The 12,369-nt window shown below is 42.0% G+C and overlaps 6 protein-coding genes across 6 annotated transcripts; 2 read left to right on the top strand and 4 right to left on the bottom strand.

Annotated features, from left to right (window-relative positions):
• Nucleotides 1-538: 538 nt before the first annotated feature.
• On the bottom strand, nucleotides 539-2,980 carry BYT42DRAFT_610407 (kinase-like domain-containing protein; the record flags this gene model as incomplete). Its single annotated transcript, XM_051571389.1, has 6 exons — nucleotides 539-587; nucleotides 648-1,714; nucleotides 1,821-2,196; nucleotides 2,278-2,466; nucleotides 2,544-2,791; nucleotides 2,873-2,980. The coding sequence occupies 6 exons, from the start codon at nucleotides 2,978-2,980 to the stop codon at nucleotides 539-541; spliced, it is 2,037 nt and encodes a 678-aa protein (XP_051427094.1).
• A 69-nt stretch (nucleotides 2,981-3,049) lies between these two features.
• BYT42DRAFT_555813 (uncharacterized protein) lies at nucleotides 3,050-3,487 on the bottom strand. The gene is made up of 2 exons (XM_051566715.1): nucleotides 3,362-3,487; nucleotides 3,050-3,283 (listed from the first exon to the last, which is right to left on the bottom strand). Exons 1-2 carry the CDS (start codon nucleotides 3,441-3,443, stop codon nucleotides 3,207-3,209), a joined length of 159 nt encoding a protein of 52 aa, XP_051427093.1. The 5' UTR covers nucleotides 3,444-3,487; the 3' UTR covers nucleotides 3,050-3,206.
• Nucleotides 3,488-4,231: 744 nt separating this feature from the next.
• On the bottom strand, nucleotides 4,232-5,295 carry BYT42DRAFT_490490 (phosphatase 2C-like domain-containing protein; the record flags this gene model as incomplete). The annotated part of the gene is made up of 3 exons (XM_051564006.1): nucleotides 4,232-4,336; nucleotides 4,403-4,549; nucleotides 4,618-5,295. The coding sequence occupies 3 exons, from the start codon at nucleotides 5,293-5,295 to the stop codon at nucleotides 4,232-4,234; spliced, it is 930 nt and encodes a 309-aa protein (XP_051427092.1).
• A 585-nt stretch (nucleotides 5,296-5,880) lies between these two features.
• On the bottom strand, nucleotides 5,881-6,650 carry BYT42DRAFT_555809 (50S ribosomal protein L11). The gene has a single exon (XM_051566714.1). It carries the CDS (start codon nucleotides 6,517-6,519, stop codon nucleotides 6,076-6,078), a length of 444 nt encoding a protein of 147 aa, XP_051427091.1. The 5' UTR covers nucleotides 6,520-6,650; the 3' UTR covers nucleotides 5,881-6,075.
• A 797-nt stretch (nucleotides 6,651-7,447) lies between these two features.
• BYT42DRAFT_489793 (uncharacterized protein) lies at nucleotides 7,448-8,614 on the top strand (the record flags this gene model as incomplete). Its single annotated transcript, XM_051563959.1, has 2 exons — nucleotides 7,448-7,713; nucleotides 7,792-8,614. 2 exons carry the CDS (start codon nucleotides 7,448-7,450, stop codon nucleotides 8,612-8,614), a joined length of 1,089 nt encoding a protein of 362 aa, XP_051427090.1.
• A 2,237-nt stretch (nucleotides 8,615-10,851) lies between these two features.
• On the top strand, nucleotides 10,852-12,311 carry BYT42DRAFT_555795 (uncharacterized protein). Its single transcript, XM_051566713.1, has 2 exons — nucleotides 10,852-11,483; nucleotides 11,552-12,311. The coding sequence occupies exons 1-2, from the start codon at nucleotides 10,871-10,873 to the stop codon at nucleotides 12,100-12,102; spliced, it is 1,164 nt and encodes a 387-aa protein (XP_051427089.1). The 5' UTR covers nucleotides 10,852-10,870; the 3' UTR covers nucleotides 12,103-12,311.
• The last annotated feature ends 58 nt before the right edge of the window (nucleotides 12,312-12,369 follow it).

The raw sequence follows: 12,369 nt of genomic DNA, 5'->3' as shown, positions 1-12,369 counted from the left end.
TCCGGCACAGCAAACACGGTAGTTTGGTAATTGTAGCAAGATGGGATGATATCTATATCGTACCACTAAACAAGAAAGTGTGTACAGAATTCATCTGGTACATCGACTGTGAAAGGGTGAATCGACCAGCATGGACAGACAGACACTTGGCGCACCGGAATTTATTAGTCGGGTGGCTGCTTTCGATACAATCAGGACAGCCAATAACTTTATTATTATTATCATTTACAAGTAGGGTTTCTTTCTCTTTGTACAGATCCAGACGGGAAATGACTTACTGCAGCACTGCTACACCCGATAATCGGACCGCTGTAAGATTGGATAATTGGCACAATTTTGAACAGTGCGCCAAAATCATCCGTATGAACGAATTGCTGTACCGAGACACCAAGGAACCGACCAGGTGGTTGCTGCTTCAAGGTTCATTCGTTTTACTGGTTTTAGCTGCAGCTAAGATATTCGTAGGAGGAGGGGTATTAAGTTGGAATGCCAGTCATGTAGTTCTTCTCTTTTGTTTTCTTTGGTTTTTAACACATATTTACAAGACCTTTAACCACGGCCACTCGTTGTTTTGACTACCAACGTCACTGTGATCAGGAAATAATTAGTCTTCGGATTATTCAGAACATTATGACGCTTTAGATTACCTGCTGTCGTTCCTGTGCTGCTCTTCGTACTCATAGGATATGTCGTTCATGGTTTGATCTGATATTGATCCATAGGTCAGGGATGGAACAGACGAACCGTGAGAGGCCCTAGAACCGGTACGACGGGTAAAAGACCATACCGGATCGGTGGTAGTCGTATCTCTCAGTCTTTCTTCCGGTAACATGATGGGTGATCGCTGAAGGTTATTCACTGCTATAGGGTCGGTACCCGGAAGTGAGATACTCGAATTCCACATATCGTGCGACAGCGAATCGAGGCTGCAGTTGGAGTTATTTTGTAAATGGAATCCTAATTGACGATGCGTATGTTGTTCACTCCGTTCATAGCCATGGCTACGGCGCTTTGTATAGGGTCGTCCGTCATGCACCGGCCATTTTTCTCGCTTCATGGAATCGAAGTTGTGAATCTCCGGTCCATCAATCGTAATATAAGGCCGAGATTTTGCTGAATCATGTAGAGCATACCGCTGCGAACTGTTTTCAATCATGACAGGGCTGGTTCTCCATGAACTATGCTGATCGATAGAACAACCACTTGAAGGTGATGGTATATGTTTTCCCGATCCCAAGGATGCTTGATTCTGTAAAATATCATTGCTTAAAAGCGGGTCGTCATTTAGTGCATCGTCGATTTTATCCACCAGGGTATGTATTCTGTCTTCGAATCCCGAGGAATCACTAGAGGTTTTGCTGCCGCTCGACTGTCGTACTTCGAAGCGTAGATCACTAGGAACCCATTCGTGCTGCTGACGATAACTTGATTCCGAATCAGGGTATATAGGTTGCGTCAACATCTCGGGGGCACTTGTGGACAGCATATCCATTCTGTAGTCGGTATCCAACGTATCATTAAGAATGCGGAATCCATGCGATAAAGAATTCGTATTTGGAACTGGTTGTTCAGAGCTATCGGTAAAGAAAGGATGATTGAGTGCTTCCGCCGCTTTTAGTCGCTGCGTTGGGTTGAAGCATAAAAATTGACGAATAAGATCAAGCATGGATGCTGTGGCAGTAGGTAGGACGGAAATCAACGGCTTCGGCGGTAACTAAAAAAAAAAAAAGGTCATCCAAGGAAAAAGGTTCGTTATCAATGTTACACCACGCTATGTCATTGTCGGGAAAACAAAAAAGTAAAAAGGAAGAAGCATTCACCTGAGGAAATTCAAAGCCAATCTTGTGAGCTAGTTTTACACCTTCACGCCATTCATTCACAATACCGTCCGATGGACGTGCTGGTACTGAGCTGATAGAGCGACGTCGATCCAGTGGAGAGGGGGTGGGCAATTTCTTTCGTGCAAAGCCAGGACTCAGACGCTTTTCCGGTTTGATGGAGCCTTTTCGTAAGAAAGGTCTATTGTTCCCAGGACTTCCCATCAATTCGCATATTCGGTATAACTGATCAATCTCCGATTCGCCAGGAAATAGAGGATGAAGAGTAATAAGCTCAGCAAAGATAGCGCCTATAGCCCACAGATCTACCGCGGAAGAATAGCTGGTGGATCGCAGTAACACCTCAGGTGCCCGATACCTAAGCAAACAAATAATGATTCATCAATTTGACATCCAATTGGCTGATATGGATTCGAACAACTGAAAAAAAAAATCGTACCATCGAGTGCTCACGTATTCGGTATAGGGTGGATTGCTTTGAAGCTCTCTGGCAAGCCCGAAATCAGCGAGTTTGATAACCGGTTCCCCGCTGGAGGATGGAAAACTGATGAGCAGATTTTCGGGTTTCATATCCCTGTGGAATATGCCATGGCTGTGTATGTGCGCAACGGCAGACAATATTTGATAACTAGTGACAAAAGAGAAAAAATGGGATGAGTCTTGATATGACATTGACGGAAAACGTTACTGCGGTACAAGTCATACAATATGTGCCGTAGTTCGTCAATTGAGAATACTTCATTGGCTTTCCGTCGTTGATTCATTAGCTGGTACAGATTGCCGCCTTCCATGTATTCCATCACAAAACATAAATCGTTTTCTGGCGTATAAAAGGTATCATACAGTTGAACAACGTTCTGATGAGGTGGTAAAAGTGTCAATAATCTCGATTCCAGGAGCTTTTCGCACTCTGCAACGTTGTCGAATTTTCTCTTCATCGTTTTGATGGCGACCTATTGAACAAGAAAAAATAGGTCAATTACTGATGATTCAGAGAAGACCATTTGACACCCATTCGTCATGTCAATAATTACAATCTTTGATGTTGCTTTGCTCTTGGCTTTCTGCACGGAACCAAACGATCCGTTGCCTATATCCTCTAAGATATCATATTCGTCATGCGGATATCCTATTTTAGTCATATCTTTTTTTCGCAGAAAAGTAGAAAGAGCAAAAAAAAAAAAGGCAGAACACAGGAGGAAAATTTTCCAACCCGCTTTTTCCTTTTCTTATTGTCATACAAACTTCAAAATTTTATCTTATCAGCAGAAAAAAAAATTATATCACGAGACGTAGCGCGAGGGTTTTCGTGAGTTTCTTTATTTTTACAAATGTGAAGTTGGTGGTACAGCAGTTATTTGGCTTTTTTTATGCGAGGTTTTGAGAGCGTCGTCGACGGAGACTTGGATCCGTGAACAACTTGCGTAGCGAAGCATAGGCACCTCCTATAAGGATAAATCACGATCAGTTTCTTGAAATTGGGGATCCAAAGTCACTTGATACAGAAAAAAACAAATTCTCACCAATGACACCAGCTGATACAATTGCCACCAAAGGATACACCTCTCTAGGCAGCTTTCGGTTTTGAAGACGGCTCATAATCATCTTGGATAAGATATATTGTTGTAATAAGATGGAAACAAATAAACGATGCCTATGCGAAGAAATTTTTCTGCTTGATTTTTATAATGACTAGCAAATAAGTTTCATGCAATAAAGCAATAATGACATCACGCTTGAAACCTGCCGAAAAGGCTTCATCTAATGACCCATTTCGCCCGTCTTTTTTGTCTTCGTCCCCGTGTAATATTGGGGATCACTATCGCATACAGCGGCTCCGCAACTGCAGATTTTACGGCACATTGCATTTACTTTGCAATGAAAATCTCTTGTATAGCCATGGTTTGCTGTATGGACTTCCATATCATCAAAAAAGCTTTCCTGATCATGCGATACCGTGTCCCAAGCTTTAAGTTTGATATCTGCCATTTGATTTGTGCTTCTTTTACTGCCTAAAACAGTAAAATAAGATAACAGATTATTTTCTATTGGCTGCAATGATCGTCACTCATGTGAACATAAAATTTTTAACTTCATTGGGGCAATGGACATGGTAATTCCCCGTAATCTGTCAAGTTGGCACAAAAAATGCAATCAAACGACTGCATTGCTAGGATTAAATAACTAGAAAGACGATATAATGATCATACAATGGGATATTCGTATCCTTGAATCACACAACATGGGTAAAAATCGAAAAAAATCACATAACACGATGAAATACAATAATGAATAGGCGAATTGGCAATGTCAAATAGGCTCTATGTCTGGATGCAATCATGTTGACGGCGTTTGACGTAATTGCAACGGTTTTGCAGATATGGGTCATCGATTTACCAGCTTTGTCGATTGCTCATCGAAGAGTTTTCTAGTTTATATTTGCGCAATTCATGCGTAAAATCTGGCATTCGAGTTCCCCAATGTCCCAGTCGCACCACCTACATAACCCAAAAATAGAATAATGAGTATATGCTATTGCTAATTTACCAAAAACCATGACATACCATTGCGCTGAGGTTATCTTCGGAACCATACTGATCTGCCGCATCGACCAGCTTTTTAGCCGCCGTCGTAGGATCTTTGTATTGTTTAATGAAATCAATGATCTCTTGGTCAGACATCACGGAAGTGATCCCGTCTGTCACCAAAACCTATCAAATTTTGAATCCATGAATGGGTCGGTCGGGCGTATTTCCCATGTCACACAAGGTATTCGTACCATAAATGCCGCCGGTTTGTCGTTGTTAAAGGTATACCGCATAATATCGGGCTCGGATGATACTCCATAACGTTTTAATCGTGCATCACCAAAGGCTCTGCTTGTAGCCAACATGCCGAGTATTCGATCATCACCCCAGGAATCGGTGGTCACAAAACCGGCATATTTGCGTAATCGATCAATCTCAGCCGGATTGCCTGGATGATGATCCCCAGTAGTCAATGTCACCACTTCTCCAGATGTAGCATCACACAATAAAATTCGCGTGTCGCCGACGTGGCCGATCAAAATATCGTATTGTTCACTCTCCCAAAATGGCTTCTCATCTCTCGGTTCAATGATCGCTACACTGCCTGTAGAGCCTTCTTGGTTACTGTGGAGATCGTTGTTTTCGTACGGAATATGCTGTAAGCATTCGGTATCAGCCTTCAAGAATCCGAGCGTCAATCGTTGTTCGATCGTTAGGTCGTTGACCGATACATTATCTAACGGGTATCCTTGTTCATCCACGAAATCACGCAATAGAGCAGGAATGGGAAAACGTTTAAAGTAGCCACGATAAGCTCGCAGTGTTGATAATGTGTGAGGAAATTCATCTAGGCTTGCTGATTCGATCATGTTATGGAGTCTTGCTGCAAGCCATTCGGATACCACCGGTCCGCCGTGTCTAGTGTACATCATGGTGTCAACAACGCTTGTTCTCTATCTTTTGGGCTGTGACCGAGACATCTTTTGTATTATTCATTTACCCGTCGAATATACCGAAATAAGCCCGATTGGCTTCTCGCTTCATCGTGGGTAGATTTTCCCCTTCTGGTAATTCCAAAGTACCGGCAGAACACTTATCCTCGTTCGATAACCGGGTTCCGCGCGTGCTGAAGATGCCTACATAATCCAACATTCGTCAAATGTCAGGGTCACAGTGGTAGATGTAATGAGAGGCTGGGGGTGTATTACCGACGAGCGAAGTTGCTTTCTGTAATTTCAGTCTCAAGAAGGCACCTGCATTCAAACGTTAGCATGGCATTATCATTTTCCAGGAAAAAAGTCGGTTCGCCACTTGCCATTAACAGCTTTAGTAAGGTAGTACTCCTGGAACCGTTGGCAATGAGTACTAGATATGCTTCGAAAAGGTACGATTCTGCGCAGTACAGGAATGGGCTTTGCATATAAACTCATGTTACGCAATAACACTGGGCGTGACAAGGAGAACATGTGCAAAAAGGATGGGGAAAAAAAATTGAAAATTGGCCATGATTTCTTCTCCAAGAGAGCACCTGTTTTCAAGCCATGACGTACAGAGTGACTTTTTCCAAAGTTTGTCTTGTGCATAGACGATCACTTTCAACCCAATAGATAAATATGGCCCATACTCAATAGCCGTGGAACGAGAAATGGTGTGAAACGGACCTTTTGTTGATTTCTTCATGCGCTACTGTTTTTATTATGGTCGTCTATTTAATGAACTACTTCAATGCCAACACTCTTTGCTACACCGATGATGCTACCGCAGATGCTCTCCAGGGAAAGATGTTTGAGATTGGCATCTTGCTGCTTCAGTTTTGCGATTTCATATACATGCTTCAAGCTGACTGTGCCGACAACTTCTGAGCCGGGTTTTTGGGCACCCTTGGTGATGCCGGCTGCGCGTTTTAGTAGAAATGTAGTAGGAGGAGTCTTGACAATGAAAGTGAATGTACGATCTGGTTTGATGGTGATGACGGTGGGTAATGGGGTTTCAGGAACAATGTGTTTGGTTTTATCGTTGAATTGCTTGCAAAAGTCCATGGACTTGACACCTCGAGCACCAAGGGCCGGACCGACGGGCGGTGAAGGAGAAGCTTTTCCAGCACCTATTAAAAGACGAACAAAGGCTGTCGCTGCTTGCGGCTTTTTCGACATGCGTAAAGTTTACAAAGAGAGAAAAAATGCCCAATATTCGGCTGACAATTTGTCGATGAGAGAACAAATACCTGGGCTTGCTTCAAAAAAGCCTGGGTCAGAAAGTGGCTTGGAAAGGAAATTTCAGTCACAGCGGTCCAAACTTTCGTTCCTGACAGTTGCACTTGCAACTTCGAGTGCACCCAGCAGTTGAGAAAACTGTTGCGTCTGTTCGATAGATAATAAAATCAAATCCATATAAAGTATCAATTATTCTTTGCATAGAAATTATAGGATGTTGGTTTATGTTTAAGCTTACGGGGGATGTTTCAATATCAACATAATGGATCCAATTATTCTGGCAAAACTGACGGAGGCTCCGGATGGCAGACGTTTAAGTCCCACATATTGCTTACAAGGTACACATACTAGATATATGCTATGCATCAAAACAAGGATACATCTAAAGCGTAAATAAATACTGATAATATTATGGAATGATATCATCTATTTTTTATATCTTGATAGCAGAACACACTAAGCTAGGTTGTTGCTCAGGCATCACATTGAACCAAGTTTTTTATCAGCAGCTACCGTAAACAGTAACCCTAATGAAAAGTCTACCGCCAAGTTTTCAAGAATGATGTACAATGGCAGGTTAGTAACATTTCACAATAAAACCAAAAAGAAAAAAAAAGCTAGACGCCCATAAGGTAGTGGATGTCAACATGACAAGAGTAGATAAATTCGCGGGATACAAGCGGAATTTGCCAAATGCACACAAAGTTTCCACATAAAAAGTAAGGGCGCACAGAAAAATAAGGGCGTGCCGCACAAAAGCTATCGACGTCACTCCACAGTTTTTTTTTTACTAGCTGATTGCCTTTTTACTTTACTTTCCTTTCCTTGGCACAGCCAATACACAAAAAAAAAAAGAACGTTCGTCGCGATGCCATCTGAAACACAATTAGCCGATTCCTTTTTTGAAGACGATGCTTATGCCGCCAGTCAGTCTTTGGAAGAAGAGTTACTAGGCAAAGGGTATATGACGCAAACACCTTTGGGAGCATCTTTGGCTGCTGAGCTTCACTCAGCTACAAGCCCTATTTCTCCAACAACACAAGAAACGCCACTTTCGCCAACAGCGGTTCAACGGAGCCTGTCTACGTCTCTGATACAAGAATATGCAAGCAAAACATTCCCAGCAAATATTAAGTCTTTAATGGATGCCCATCCTTCTGAAGATCTGCTATTTCGAGGAATATCCGTGATGGACAACACAGATGTCACTAGCCCCGTGTCCACGCCACTACACTTTCAAGCTATGCATAGTTCTTCCACGGGATTTTTCTGCAGAAGTCGTCGAAGCTCATTTTCCTCGACATGGTCATCACTTGATGCAGAAGATGATGATCCCTTTGAACAGCTCAAACGTCAGCTGGAGGAACTGAACTCGAATATTTGGGAGACAAAGACTTTACATAAACGGCTGTGTAATACTTTATTGGCGGACGAAAGTCTATTTCCTAAAAATCAAACCCAAGGCAATTTTGCGCCACCACCGGAGTTACCGATCACCTCTTTCATCAACGTTGTCGAACGAAAATGGCGCGACAGAGAACGTCAAACCAGCCATTTAAAAAATATCGGAAATTCGATCCGCAAGGAAATGGCTTGGATGTCCAAGGACGATATCAAAGATTTGGAAATGCTGGTGAACTCGATGATGTCGACCCTACACGATCGAACCTTTAGTTACGAGAATCCTTTGCCGGTGATAAGAAGTCTCAACATGGATACGCTGGCGGTGACCGATTCGTTGGAAGAATTGAAAGAACTCATGTTTGTTAACAAACACCAAGTGCAAGAACTCAACTCGCGCCTCCGATCCATTGCCAAAACGGTTCATGAAGTTCGAAAAGATATCAGACGAATAAACAAGTTCTTAGAAGAAAAGGACGACGATGACGCCGTAGTACTTGAACGAGGCGAAGTGCAAGCTCGTGTCAAGGAAATTATGTGGGGACTAGACGACCTAGATAACGAAAGCTCCCAGAAGGTGAAGCAAATACAAACATTTTTGGAGGAAGAGGAAAAAATGGCAACTGCACCTTAATTGGTTGTATTTTGTCCATTTGTCATTTTGTTTTTGTTTGTGATATGTTTTCTCTGTATTTGATTCCCTCTTCCTTTTTACTGTTGTTCATTCATTTTCCTCTATTCCACAATCTTTTTTTTTCTTTCTCTCTTTTGTTTGCTTTTTCTCCCACAGTCTCTTGTTTTTCCCTGCCGCGATAACCCTTCCATTCCCCAAATTCTTATATCTGATTTTTATTTATCCTTCGAATGATACCAATTTTTGGATATGCATTTCTTTTCTTGTTGCAATTTAGCACCTGTATATGCTTATGGTCGATTTTCTTTTACACTTCCATAAAAAAAAAGAGTTGTTTTGCTACCAATTTCCTACTGATGTTCGTGACTGTATCTTGGTCCGTCCCTGCGGCCCCGCATCCACCCTCTAATCTAATGCTATGACTACCAGTAGAGTAACTTACTATAAGAGAATTCATAGTACGTATTATGTGGTGTTTATTGACAAAATCAGCCGATGAAAGGATCGTATGTCATGAAAAAAAAACGACCTGTTGCCTATCTACTTTCTATCTCATCGATCGTAACCCCCACGCTGAACCACACTGATGTCGTGTTTCAAGGATGAACTACTGTGACACCCAACACCGTGACCAAAAGATCAGTCACGCCACTTTCACAGAAATCATGTTGGTAATAGAACATACATTTGTGGTGGCTGTCGGTTGCAATGCTGTTCTTTCACAGGCCGGAATCGGATTTCTGGAAAATATGAATGTGAGATGAACATCATGATATGTTTTGATTTACGATTGTAACACTAAGCATACATGGCATGGTTTCACACGTTTTTACGGGAAATATAGTAGTTGCAACGATCGTAACTGTTGGACCATTTAGTTCACTTGGCTAACTGCAAGCTTACATTCAAGTTGTCGAAAAGGGTAGCGTATATATTGCTAAACACCATATAAAAAACGTCTCGAGCATAATAGAAACTTCCAAAAACTATGGGGCGAGTACTTCTCAGTGGACAATTTCCATTGTGTAGAGGAAAGGAAGATCCTACCAACCTACAATTGCCTTCATCCTTTTCGAAACACGGCAGAGGTCTAAGCCTGAGGCATATGCGTAATTTTTATTTTTAGACGGATGCAAGTCTCTTAGCTAAGCACTTTTTGATTGCGCAGATCAGTCCTGTGGACCGGGGAGATTGTACCATTTACGCTTGCGCTGCATTGAAGCCAGGTGATCATGCCGCAGCCTGATTTTCTAAATAAAAACTCTTACGTTTATTTTAAGGCGGTGCTGTATAGGATATCAGAGTTTACGGGCTCGTTCAAAAATCTTGCTCAAGGGCTTCCGTTCACTCACTGTTGTGTATTATGACGTATAGCTGTATCGAATCAGTCTGTCCCCATACGCTAGTGAATCTCACACGGAAAACCATGAACGGGAAAAAATCTAAACACTTGAATCTTTGGGAAATTAGCGATTTTGTAAATCACATGATCTACACCAAGTTATCAGGACCTGTTAATTCTTTTTGCATCTTCTTTTTTATCTTTCGACCATGCCTCGCTACCCACTTCCACGGTAATAGGTGAAACAATCAGCAGCAAGGTGCCGTTTGGGCCAGTTGTGGTCAAATAGAGCACCGTCGTCGTCCAAATAAAATGAGGGTAGAGCTCCTTTTTGAACAAAGGTGGTTGATGATACGACTGGCGTCTTTGTAGCATCATTTAGTTTGGTTTCTCTGTCAATTATACTTTTTATGCCCTTTCATTCTCTTCAGTTTTCGATGATCGAGTAATTCATGGAGCAGGTATGCTTCGGTCTATGGGTTCATGCATCAGTGGGGTGGCTATCGTTTCATCCATGGGAAATCCACATATTTTTGTCTTCAATTTTTTCTTGAAGACATTGTAATCAATCAAAGAGCTTCCTAACTCATTTTTTAATACCCAACTTTCCCTCACATTATTCTGGATCTATCATAACCTTGGGCGGGACGGGACTGAGGGGGTAATAAGTGCTGCTGCACACACGTTGGGAAATCATGACTGTACGGTATGCCAGAGTATTGACATTAATATACCAAAGTTCCATCAGGAGTCTCGCCCAGGTTATGCCGTATTGCGTTAGGCTTTTGTCTGACGAATGTCGCTCAATGTAAGAGGGCGACGATCAGTAGCAGGTGGCATCTTGCACAGCGGGTGTACGGCTTGTTAGTCAAATGACCAATATAAAGTTGCTGTATTTAAGTTCACATTTTCATATGCCGCTGCATTGTATTATCGTTTGTCATACTCGGTATTGTCTTGTTTTCACGTGCAAAGTGCTTCAAATGTATGCTACAAACGATGTACGTGATGCATTCTTTTTTAATTTATTCATCAGCCTCGAATTGTATTTCATTCTTTTTTCCATATCTCTTCTCCACTTTATCGTTCTCATGACAGCATTAGTATCGACGGTTTTGTCTTATGCAGACAAGGTTCCCGTATTGAACCAAGCAACATCATGGTTGCCCGCATCCTACCATCATGACAAGAAGGCATCGACTTTCCACCATGTGGATCGCACTTCATTAGCAATGCACTTTGCTGCTACAGATCCTTCGCCATTACCTCCTTCTTATGAAAATGTCGTCTCCCAATCCAGGTTATCAAGGTTGTCACAAATGATTTGGAAACAAACTTCTACCGATGTATCCGACTACGGCCTGAAACAACCATGCCCAGCACAACAGCCTTTCATGAACAGGAAAGATTTGGAGCGGGCAATGGCATTAATCCATATTGCAAATGAGATGGAACAATCGAATAATCGAATGATGGCTATGGACCTGTACCTTATGGCGCTTGACCGGTTTATGGAAGCCATTCCTGGTAAATGCTCAGTATTAATGGCCATTCTAATGAAAAAAGACTGATCAAGGACGGGAAAAAACCTGCAGTTGATACGGACGCTAACGTAAGACATGCCCTGACACAAAACATTATGGAATTCCGAAAACGGCATGACCTATCGTTTGACGAAATATCGCATGAGCATTTGGGAACCGCAACCGAAGCAGAGCAAGCCAAATCGGAACAGGAAACTACATCCACCTTGTCCAATCTCATCGTCAACACGGCCGTTTTTACGGCCATTGCGTTAAAGAAAAGCTTTATTCCAAGTAAGCCTTACCGTTACATTTCCCTTTGTTATTTTGGGTTACCCCTAATTCGTTTGATCTATCCAGATGTGATGTCGTCGGCCATAGATTATTGCAAAATGGGACTTGATACTATCGATGAAACATGTCAGATCCGTCAACACACATGGAATATGGCAGCTCAAGGAATCGCCAAAATTGTTCAGGTTGATCAGCAATATGAGCTGCACCAAACATTGGCCAACATCATGTACATTGGTTGCACAGCTTTTTTCAAAGCCGGTGTTGCTTATGCTGAAACTCCTGGTTATGGCGAAACCCCAAAATCGACATCAGGCAACAAAGCTTGAAAAAGTTCCTCTTCTCCATTTTTTAGTTCTACCATTCGTATCTGCCCTCGTTTCACCGTGCTATAGTCAATGTACTTAAGATACCCCCTTCTATTCATGTGTCCATCGAAACGGCAATAATAGAAAAAGAGCAGAATAACCAATACTAATGTTGCGAACACGATCCATTCATTTTTTGATTCCAAAAATAAATAAAAAGGTTATTGCGGATGCATTTTGTAAAATTACATGAGTTGCATAAGAAAGTAGAGAAGGAATAAAAATTGT

Source organism: Radiomyces spectabilis, assembly GCF_025331425.1.
Source record: "Radiomyces spectabilis strain NRRL 2753 chromosome Unknown BYT42scaffold_2, whole genome shotgun sequence".
NCBI classification, from domain to species: domain Eukaryota; kingdom Fungi; phylum Mucoromycota; class Mucoromycetes; order Mucorales; family Radiomycetaceae; genus Radiomyces; species Radiomyces spectabilis.
The sequence above is the reverse complement of the archived record's forward strand: the minus strand, read 5'-3'. Positions and strand labels throughout refer to the sequence as shown.